Source organism: Pelodiscus sinensis, chromosome 18 (assembly GCF_052426305.1).
Source record: "Pelodiscus sinensis isolate ZL-2025 chromosome 18, ASM5242630v1, whole genome shotgun sequence".
Lineage (NCBI taxonomy): Eukaryota > Metazoa > Chordata > Testudines > Trionychidae > Pelodiscus > Pelodiscus sinensis.
The window spans coordinates 30,029,240-30,040,583 of NC_143069.1; the positions used below are offsets into that span (position 1 = coordinate 30,029,240).

Sequence of the window (11,344 nt, forward strand, 5' to 3'; positions counted from 1 at the left end):
AAGGTGATACGGTATGCCTTATAGCCCTGGCTCATGAAGCCTTACACAGGGCAGCTGGACTGCAGTAAGGTGCGGTTCAACAGGCTAAACAGATGTCACATGAGCTGCCTCTGTCAGACTGAAAAGGAGATGGAGGTATTTATGGCAGGATGGACCTTTTGGAGGATCATAGCCCCAAGGTAGTAGCCTTTGCTGTTGCTTACATAATTTGTGTGAAAGTAAGGGTGAAGTGTCCGCCTATGCATGGAACAATGAGACAGTACCTGGACAGAGTTTGAACTGTCAGATACACATGCTATTAGAGGAGCCCACACAGTAGCCTTCAATAACAAGGTGGCTGTGAGGAACCACTGACAATGAGCCCTGACATTTAAGAACATAAGAATGGCCATAGTAGGCCAGACCAAAGGTCCATCTAGCCCCATATCCTGTCTGCCGACAGTGGCCCCAGAGCTGGTGGACCGAAGACAATGATCAAGCAATTTGTCTCCTGCCATTCATCTCCAGCCTTTGACAGAGGCCAGGGACACCATTCCTTACTCCCTGGTTAACAGCCTTTTATGGGCCTAACCTCCAGGAATTTATCTAGCTCTTCTTTAAACTGTTATAGTCCTAGCATTCACAGTCTTCTGGCAAGGAGTCCCACAGGTTGACTATGTGCTATGTGAATAACTTTCTTTAGTTTTAAACCTGCTACACATTAATTTCATTTGGTGTCCTTTAGTTCTTATATTATGGGAACAGGTAAATAACTTCTTTATTCACCCTCTCCACACCAGTCATGATTTTCTATACCTCTGTCATATCCCCCCTCAATCTCCTCTTTTCTAAACTGAAAAGTCCCAGTCTCTCTAGCCACCCCTAATTATTTTAGCTGTCCTTTTCTGAACCTTTTCTAATGCCAAAATATCTTTGAGGCAAGACAACCACATCTGTACCCAGTATTCAAGATATGGGCGTACCGTAGTTTTAGAGGGGCAGTAAGATATTCCTTGTCTTATTTTCTCTCTCTTTTTTAATAATTCCTAACATCCTATTTGCTTTTTTGACTGCCGCTGCACTCTGCATGGATGTTTTCAGAGAACTATCCACGATAACGCCAAAATCTTTCCGGATTAGTTGTAGCTAAATTAGCCCCCATCATATTGTATGTACAGATGGGGTTATTTTTTCCAGTGTGCATTACTTTATACTTATCCACATTAAAATTTCATTTTCCATTTTGTTGCCCAATGACTGAGTTTGGTGAGATCTTTTTAAAGTTCTCCACAGTCTGCTTTGGTCTTGACGATCTTGAACAGTTTAGTATAATCTGCAAACTTTGCCACCTCACTGCTTACCCCTTTCTCTAGAATAGATCATTCATGAGTAAGTTGAATAGGATTGGTCCTAGAACTGACTCTTGAGGAACACCACTAGTTACACCTCTCCATTCTGAAAATTTACCATTTATTCCTACCCTTTTGTTTCCTGTCTTTTAACCAGTTCTCAATCCATGAAAGGATCGTCCCTCTAATCCCATGACAACCTAATTTACCCAAGAGCCTCTGGTGAAAGACCTTGGTCAGAGGGTTTCTGGAAATCTAGAGTATACTGTATCTTCTGGATCCCCTTGTCTGCACATTTGTTAACCCCTTCAAAGAACTCTTAATAGATTAGTAAGACATCATTTCCCTTTACAGAAACCATGTTGACTTTTGCCTAACAAATTACATTCTTCTATATGTCTGAATTTTATTCTTTACTTTTTTCAACTAATTTGCCCGGTACTGACATTAGACTTACCGGTCTGTAGTTGCCAGGGTCACCTCTAGAGCCCTTTTTAAATATTGGTGTTATGTTAGCTGTCTTCCAGTCCTTGGGTACAAAAGCTGATTTAAAGGATAGGTTACAAACCAGAGTTAATAATCCTGCAATTTCACATTTGAGGTTTCAGAACCCTTGGGTTAATGCCATCCGGTCCGGGTGATTTGTTCCAAAACCTCTTCTAATGACGCTTCAATCTGGGACAGTTCCTCAGATTCGTCACCCTCAAAGGACAATACAGGTTTGGGAATCTCTCTAACATCCACAGCCATGAAGATTGAAGCAAAGAAATCATTTAGTATCTCTGCAAGGGCTTTATCATCTTGCTCCTTTTGCATCTCGATCATCCAGGGGCCCCACTTTTTTTTTTTTTTAGCAGGCTTCCTGCTTCTAATGTACTTAAACATTTTGCTATTACTTGAGTTTTTGGCTAGCTGTCGCTCAATCTTTTTTGGCTTTTATCACATTTTTACACTTAATTTGGCAGTGTTTATGTTCCTTTCTATTTACCTCATTAGGATTGGACTTCCACTTTTTAAAAGATGCTTTTTCTCTCTGCTTTTTACATGGTAAAGCCACGGTGACTCTTTTTAGGTATCTTACTATGTTTTTTAATTTGGGGTATACATTTAAGTTGGGCCTCTATTATGGTGTCTGAAAAGTTTCCATGCAGCTTGCATTTCTGTGTGGTAGGGCTGCTTCTCTGCCTTCTCCCACTATCCATACTGAGCAAAGCATTCCCATGAAACCAAGGAATATTACAAGCTTCCACTGGAGCCAGAATGAGTGGTGTGGGTTGTGTCTCAAATTAAACTCACAGAAACCTACATCATATTTGTCTTTATTGAGGTCTTTCAATCAGGATGCTTGGGGTTAAGGAATGGTATGGGTTATTGGAAAACCTCACAATGGTGTTAAGGTCCAGCTGTCAAAGTCACAGCTGCTTTGATGGGGAAAGGCATGTGGTGGGGGAAAGCATTACCTGACTGTGAAAATGAGTGTGTGGGTGTTGGGGGGGGGGGGGGGTTGCTGTGACAAGAGTTCTGCATTTGCTGACAAGGAAGCCTCTGGTTCCATTCGCGCTGCATCCCAAAGACACTTCAGCATCTCATTTTGATCTTCTGTGAGCTTTAGCATGTGCTCAGTGGCTTCTGTTCTGACTCACATCTCCTTAGCTCTTTCTCCCTTTTCTGTTTGAAGCACTGAATGCTGCAACATTCTTGACCAGATCCTCCCTTGTCCTCAGAGTTTTTCCTCTGTCTGCAGGGAACCTGAAGGTCTCTTCTGGAAAAGTAACCATTAACAATAGAGTGACTGTACTTTTCCTGATAAAGATTGTAACATTTCAGTAACATGCACATCTCTGGGAAAAATGGCCACTTTTCTTGTTACCCTGGAGCAGGGGTGGGGAAAAGCACCTCTGCGGGCTGGATCCCGCCCACCAACCGGGTGGATCCCGCCCGCAGAGGCCCTGCCGGTCCCCTGCCACCAGGCCAATCAGGGCCTGGGAGTGGGGGAGCTGCATGAAACCTTTGCCCTGCCCCTGCCCTGCATGAGCGCACAGCACTTTGAAGTACCTCATGCTCCTTGCAGGGCAGGAGGCAGCTTCCCATGCTCCCCCACCCCCAGACCCTGATTGGCCTGGGGATGGGGGAGCATGCCATGCCTCTTCTAGGACATGGGTGCATAGTGGGAAGGGGAAGCAAAGGGGCTCCCCCAAACCAATCATGGTTTGGGGGTGGGATAGCCCCACCCCTTCCTGTTTAGGCCCTGCCCCGCCCCTTCCAGGTGGCCTGGGGCTACTTCAAAAAAGTTTGAAGTGGCCCTCGGGCAAAAATTATTGCCCATACCTGCCCTAGAGGCAAATTCAGAATGTCTGCAGAGATCTGATCAGAGTGAATTTTAAAGGTGAGGAAAAGAGAAGAGGGTTGGGCATGGGACCCCAAGGAAGTACAGTCTGCACTTGTGCAGCGAGCGTACATGGAAACCATCTGTAATAATCCTAAACTTATCCACAGGCTGCCATTACTCTGACATATCACTGCAGAAGGTAAACTGGCAAACCCGAACTCTGATTCTGGATGTAAAAGAGGCAGGGAGAGAGGGAGGAAGGTGCCACAATCCATATGCAGTCAATTCTGCCAGCTTGGTTCCAGCAGCACAGTAGGAGTAATGGTTTGGAGAGTGTTGTACCATGGTGGCAGTGAGGAAACAGCAGCCCTGCCACATTCTCTGTGAGAAAGGACATCAGGCAAAGTTTCAACACAATCTCCCAACAGATTCTATGGCTATCTGTGTACATCAATACTCTATTTGGACATAATGTAGACCCAGCAGAGCTTAGCCAACTCAAATACAGGCTCCAGTTGCCCCACATCACTGCCATCAGCACCTCCAGCTGTAAAAGCAACTTCCCATGCCAGCGCCACCCACCGCACTGCAATACACAGCAACTTACCCACCCCATGCTACCACCACTCCTCTCCACAGCTACACTACAACAATTGCATGGTCGCTGCTCCCTCCCCCCAACCTGCACAACTTACCCGGCATCTCTTCCCTTGCTTCATGTTCCACGTCCAATTGCTGAGTCCTCAAACCTCAGGGGTTGGAGAACAATTCCTTGCTGCCTGGCATGCAGGCTGTCACTGGATTAAGCTTCACCTCCTCGTCCACTTCCATCTCTTCATCAATAGCCCAGAGAGAAGTTAACTCCTGTTTCTTTGTTACAGGAAGTATCCATGTTCTCCTTGGGTGTGGATGTGGTGTCCCCACCCAGAACTGTGTTCAGTGATTTATAAAAACAATGTTTTGGGTGCAGCACCAGACTGGCTGTTTCCCTCCTTAGCCTTCTGGTATGTTTGCCAGAATTTATCTTGGCTCTGCACTGTAAGGTATTCCAATTGTACCCCTTTGCGCAAAGGGCTCGAGAAATGCATATCCCAGTTGCTAGGGGTCACTTGCAGCTGTGACTGCAGATTCTTCACACCACTCACTAATAAGATCCAAAAGCTCTGGGGTTCCCCAAACAGGAAAGTGTCTTGAGTGACAGCACTCCCTAAGGTGATACCATGAGGGACCACCACACAATGAAGTAGACAGTAGGAAATAGATTTTAAAGTTCCCAGGGTTCAGAGGTGGGAGGGGCATATCTGTTTATGTCGCTAAGCGGGCACTGAGGGAAACAGGCTAGAGGTCAATAAACTTGATAAAAAACCTACTGTAGTACACACTGCATGACTGTCTGCACCAAAGGGAGGGGAAGACACAAATGTCCCTTTCAGAGGTGGAAGTTTTGTCTCCAAACCTGGGCACTTTTTGCAACTTTTGTTGTGTTGCAATGTGAACACTCTCTGGGGTTTGTTGACAAAAGGACATTGTGGCAACAAAACTTGCCAGGGTAGACAAGGCCAGACTGCACTGAAGATCACCTCTCTGATAAAACAAGTGTAGGACTGGAAATCAAAACAAAATTGGGATGTCAGAAGTCACACCTAGCTAGTGACAAAATAGGGAAGATGGGACATGACATCCACCACTTCCATTTTGGGGTCCTTAAAAAGACTTCAGGAAAGGGGAAGTCAGCTTGCTAGCTAAGACTAGGTCTATACTGAAAGGGAACGTGGAACCAAGATATGAAGCAACTCAAGCTATGTTAATTACATAGCTGAAGTCAACATACCTTGTTTTGGCTTCCCTGCTGTCCTCACAGTGGGAAGTGGACAGAAGCAAACTTCTATCTGCTTCTCTTAGTCCTCCCAGAAGCAGGAGTACCGGCAGCCAGCAGGGGTGCTGTCAGAATTTGATTTAGACTTGCTAAATCAAACTCCAGAAGATAGATTGTTTAGTGAAGACATGGCCTAAGAGACAATGTAATGGGCACAATTTACCATTATGGCTGCCACCCCCACTGTCTCTTGGGAACTCAATGTCCTGACCAGGCTAGAGGCTGCAACAAAGATAACATTTCTATCTCTCACCTATTTCAACACAAACACTGCTTGAGTTTTAAGACTTTGGTTACTGCTATCCCCCTTTTTCAGGTATCCTTTTCCTTTCAACTTCTCCTCTTTCCTTTTGCCCCGTTTAGTAAGTCTGGATTAATCAAAGCAACATATTTTGTATTGTCAACCTGGCAAACAACTGCCCTCAAAGACAATTACCATCTTTAAAACCCAGGGCTCGAGAAACCGCGGTGAAAACCACTCACCAGCCCCGCACTGAGCATGAGCGAACCAGTGAATGGGCGACCAGCTCAAATCTACTCATCAAGGGCAAGTAGATAAGCAGATTTGTCAAGCCCTGTTAATACCTATATGCCCCTGACCACAGAGGCAACTGAAAGCAATGCCATATTCTAACTAGCCTGATTGCTGTTACAAGTTTGCCTGTTCTCAAAGTGGCTGATCAGACACCAGAGTAGTCCTGTGTTTCTCCAGCAATGTGGTTGTATATATAAGTCAGCACCAAAGTAGCTGCATTTTCTATCTTCCCTATTTTTCTCTCCTTCCACATTTGTCTGTCTTGTTTTTGGAAGTAGGATCAGATTTTACCTACACCTCCAACCTGGCAAACAACTGTCCTCAAAGACAATTACCATCTTTAATATCTACTAAAAAGATGAACAAGTTTCCTCGTTAAAAACTCTACAGCACAAGTAAACAAGGAATTTTGTTAGTACAGGCAGTCCCCGGGTTATGCACAAGATAGGGACTATAGGTTTGTTCTTAAGTTGAATTTGTATGTAAGTCGGAATTGGCTCCAGATTCAGCTGCTGCCACTGAAACTGACCAGGGGCTGACTACAGGAAGCCGGAGGCAGAGTTGCTCTGCCCCCAGCTTCCTGGAATCAGCCTGATCAGTTTCAACAGCTGCTGAATCTGGAGCCTGGGACAGAACAGCTGGGGCACTGCCCGGTAGGTTCCCACAGCTCTACCTGAGGCATTCCGCAACAAAAGCCTGGTCTGCTGGGGGGGGGGGGGGGCGCACTAGCTGCGCCCCCTCCCCCCCCAGCAGACCAGGGACACCCGAGCAAAGCTGCTGCCTGGGCAGCTTTGCTCGTTTGCCCAGGAGCAAAGCCGCCCAGGCAGCGGGACCCCCGCCGCCTGGGCGGCTTTGCTCCTGTCCCCCTGGTCTGCTGGGGGGGGGGGGTCCAGAAAAGCCACTGGACCCCCCCCCCCAGCAGACCAGAGAGACCGGGAGAAGCTTTTCTCGCCCCGGAGGATACGGGTGGCGACCCGCCGCCCGTGAACTCCGGGGCAAGAAAAGCCCCGTTTGTAAGTGCGGATCTGACATAAGTCGGATCCACGTAAGTCGGGGACTGCCTGTACAGACTTAATATTTAACATTTCTAATGCTTTAGTAGTTTCTCTTCTCTTAAAGAATTTAATGCACTGTTTGTCATACGACTAAGTAGTCCCAGGATCTCTGCATACAAACCACCAAAACATGTTTCCTTAATGGACAGAGAGATGATTATTTTAACACCTTTAACATTCTGGGGCCTATTTATTCTAGCAAAATAAATAAAATGGGTGCACTTAGATGTCAAAAAGAGGACAGAGTTGCTGTAACCATGGCATTACGTTGCTACAAAGCAGAACACCACCTTCCCCCCGTTTGCATGCAGTTATACCTAGTGTAAAGGTCCTTTGTACCTCCACAGCCAATCAGGAATACATTATGGCAGAGTAAGGCACCATTATACTGGTATAACTGTACACAAATGAGGAAACTGCATCAGTGTTCTTTAAAATAATCATCACCATCTCCATGTTATCCTCATACAAAACAAGTGCCTAAATCAGGTCTGAATCATCTCTCCCACTTTTACAGGTAGTCCCTTAGAGGAACAGAACTGGATTGGCAGTTCATCAGTTTAATCCCACTGAGGCCAGGTCCACACTAGAAACCTTTACTGGAATAGTAATGTTGGCTGAGGGTATGATTTCTGTACTGGGAAATCATATGATGCAACTATAGTTAACTGGTATGAGGTGCATCTGTATTTAGGAGAGTTTGCCAATAGAGTAGAACCTCTAAGAATTATATATAACTGTTACAATTTGACTGGTCAACCACACCCCTCTCCTGGAACAGAAGTATGCAATCAGGCAGCAGCAGACAAACCAAAATAAACTACTGTATGTGTTAAATGTGAACTAAAAAAGTACCATTTTAAAAGTTATGACAAGGTATGGAAACTGTTCATCCTTGCTTCATTTAAACGGACATGGCTAAAAAGCAGCATCTCTTCTGCATACCTAAGTTTCAAAGTTATATTTACTTAATGTTCACCTGTAAACTTTTGAAAGAACCATCAAAATGCTCAGAACATCTCCATTCCCTCATAATGGAAGTCTTACTGTGAAACAAGACCAGTCAACTCTTCCCAGTGTAGATTAGGCCTGAAAACCTACAGCATTTGAGCATCTAAATCATTTGAGCATTTTGGAAAGGTCTCCCTCCTTCATGGAAACCCTGCTCCCTACCAAGAGCAGACAAGTGTGAAACCCTCTGGAGTGCTACTCTTTTCACCCAGCACTTACCTGAGGCTTCCTGTGCCAAAAAGTATTCACTAACATATAGGAATTTCCTCCAAGTCCTTGCCCCATTATCTAGTCAGAATCCTGTAAGCACTGGGTTAGTAGTGTAACAGACAGGTATGGATGCATGGGTTGAGGAGAATAGTGCTAGGGAAGCTAGTGCAAGTAGCACATGGGGTGGGGTAGGAGTGGCAGACTAAGAACCAATCTGGGGACACAGTGATCTGGTAGACAGGACCACTAATTCAGGGCACTAAGGGGGACAGAGCAAGTCAGGGAAGGAAGTTTGGGAGCACTCCTCTGATGCACTTAGGGAGGAGTGTGCTGCCATAGGAGACTGAGGAGGCATGAATGGGACCCTGGAGATAGTGAAGGACTTGCTAGGGGGTGAGGCAGACATTCAGGGAGGTCTGTTGAAACAGTGGTTTGGGGGAAGACATTGTCCTAGGGAAGTGCCTAGGTACTATGGCAAGCAGGGCCCCCCTGGAAGGACCTCCTCCCCCACCCATCTCACTCCAGGGGAAGAAGTGTCACGCCCACTACACAGCTCTCCTGCCCTCAACCCACACCCTCCATTCCTAATCCCACCTACTACAGAAGGGACGCCGCCTTGTGGAGGCCATACACCTAATGCACACCCCCTCCCTCCCTTGCAAGAGGGAGATGGCCACCCCTGCCCTTCCCCCCCGTGCCCTTCCCCCTCCCCCCCAATGCACACGGCCCCCCCCCGTGCCCTTCCCTCCTTCCCCCCACGGTCCCCCCCGTGCCCTTCCCCCTCCCCCCCAATGCACACGGGGCCCCCCCGTGCCCTCCCTCCCACAATGCACACGGGCCCCCCCCGTGCCCCTCCCCCCCACAATGCACACGGGGCCCCCCCGTGCCCTCCCCCCCCCCACAATGCACACGGGGCCCCCCCCCCCGTGCCCCCCCCTTCCCCCCACGCACCCCCCCCCGTGCCCTTCCCTCCTTCCCCCCACAATGCACACGGCCCCCCCAGTGCCCTTCCCCCCTCCCCCCCACAATGCACACGGCCCCCCCGTGCCCTTCCCCCCTCCCCCCCACAATGCACACGGCCCCCCCGTGCCCTTCCCCCCTCCCCCCCACAATGCACACGGCCCCCCCAGTGCCCTTCCCCCCTCCCCCCCACAATGCACACGGCCCCCCCAGTGCCCTTTCCCCCTCCCCCCCACAATGCACACGCCCCCCAGTGCCCTTCCCCCTGCCCCCCCACAGCCCTTCTCTGCCCCCACAATGCGCAAGACCCCTCCCCCCCACTTGACCTCCCGCGCGCTCACCTTGTCCCTCTTTATTGTTGGCGGCCTCCCCGTCGGCGGGCGGCTCGGCCCGCAGGCACTCCCGGCAGACCGAGTGGAGGCAGGGCAGCAGGCGGGGCTCCCGCTCGGCCCGCAGCCGCTCGCGGCACACGCCGCACTTCTCCAGCAGCTCCATCGCCTCCGGCCGCTTCTCCCCGCCGGGGCCGCCCGCCTCGGCCGAGGCCGCCGAGCCCGACATGGCGGCCGCCCCCCTTCCTCCTCCTTTCCCGCGTCTGCCGGCGAAGCGGGGGGGGGGAGGGTCGCCGCGAGGCTAGCGCAACGGTCGCCGGAGGGGGGAGGGGCGCCCGCACGCGCTCGCGCCGCCAAGTCGGAGGGACGTTCGCCGCGAGGGCCGCGCGCGCGCCGCTAACGGCGATGGAACGTTCACGGCCCCGCTGCACAAAGCCTGGGAGACAAGGGGAGCTGCGCGCGCACACGCACGCCGCGCGAGACAGAGAGAGAGAGGGGGGAGGGAGGCGGGGAGAGAAAAGCAGAAAACCCGCCTGCCTGCTTTGGCGTCGCTCCTCCTACAGGGAGAGAGCGACGGCCAATCGGAGCTGAAATAGCCCACGAGGGCGGGCTTAGCAAGGTGAAAGTCGGGCCGGCCGGCCAATCCGGGGAGAGCGTCTCCCTACGTTCGGCGTAGGGCTGGAGAAAGAACGATCGATTGAAGTTGATGCCAATCGCGGGGCTTAGGCAGGGGGGCGGTGGGGGAGGAGTGAGGAATGACAAGACAGAGAGCCAATCCGCTCCCCCGTTTGCCGGGAGCCCGCAGAATACGTAGAGACTGACAGGAGGTGAGGGCGAATCCGCTTTAGGCGAGGCAGGCCTGCCTGAGTAGAGCGTGGAAGGCGCCTCAGAACGGTCGGTTAATAAGGCTCCGCCTCCCGCATGCCGAAGGCAACAGCCAGTGATTGACGTGTCTCGAGGCCAATCAGCCATCGAATCTTCCCCCGGGGGCGGGAATTTTTTTGATTAGCATGGAGCGGACCCGGCAGGTTTCCTACCTTCGAGGAGGAGGCGGGAGGTAGGTTGTGACGGACAGGAAAGAGAACCAATCAGATCATGAATTACCTCAGGACCGACTCAATGACTGACAGGAGTTGAAGCCAATTACTTCATCCTAAATTCCCGCTGCCCAGCTCCTGCCTGCCCACAGAGGGCATAGGAATGGGGGGGGGGAGGGAATCCATCCCCCCCACCCCCCCAAAAAAATCCCTGAGGTTTATCACTTCCCTCAAAGTGGGGTGGGGGCAAATTATGAGTCAATCTGGAGTGACCCAAAGGACACTGCTGAGCTAAGTGGAGTCACTCTGGATTCACTCTGGATTGACCCAGAGCAGGTTCCACCCCACGCTTCATTGGAATAACTTTAGAGTCACTCTGCACTGACCCAGTGAAGGGCCTGCTCTCTGAGCTCAGGAGTCACTCTGGAGTCACTCCAGTTTGACCCAATACAGGGTCCCGCGCCACTGAGCTCAGTGGAATCGCTCCAGTTTCACTCTGTGACCTAATATAGGGTCTCAACCGGGTGAGCTCAGTGGATTCGCTCCAGTTTCACTCCAGTCTGACCCAACCCAGGGTCCCTAGTCCACTGAGCTTTGGGGAATCACTTCAGATCGACTCTGGTCTGACCCAATACCCGGTCCCACCCCACTGAGCTCAATGAAATCACTCCAGA

At 50.1% G+C, this 11,344-nt stretch overlaps 1 protein-coding gene across 1 annotated transcript in view; it reads right to left on the reverse strand.

Annotated features, from left to right (window-relative positions):
* The window catches only part of TRIM28 (tripartite motif containing 28), a 56,930-nt gene extending 46,755 nt beyond the window's left edge, over positions 1-10,175 (reverse strand). Inside the window, exon 1 of the mRNA XM_075915529.2 lies at positions 9,646-10,175. Within this exon, the coding sequence (XP_075771644.2) occupies positions 9,646-9,862 (217 nt within the window). The 5' untranslated portion in view covers positions 9,863-10,175. The remainder of the gene's footprint in view (positions 1-9,645) is intronic.
* Positions 10,176-11,344: the final 1,169 nt, after the last annotated feature.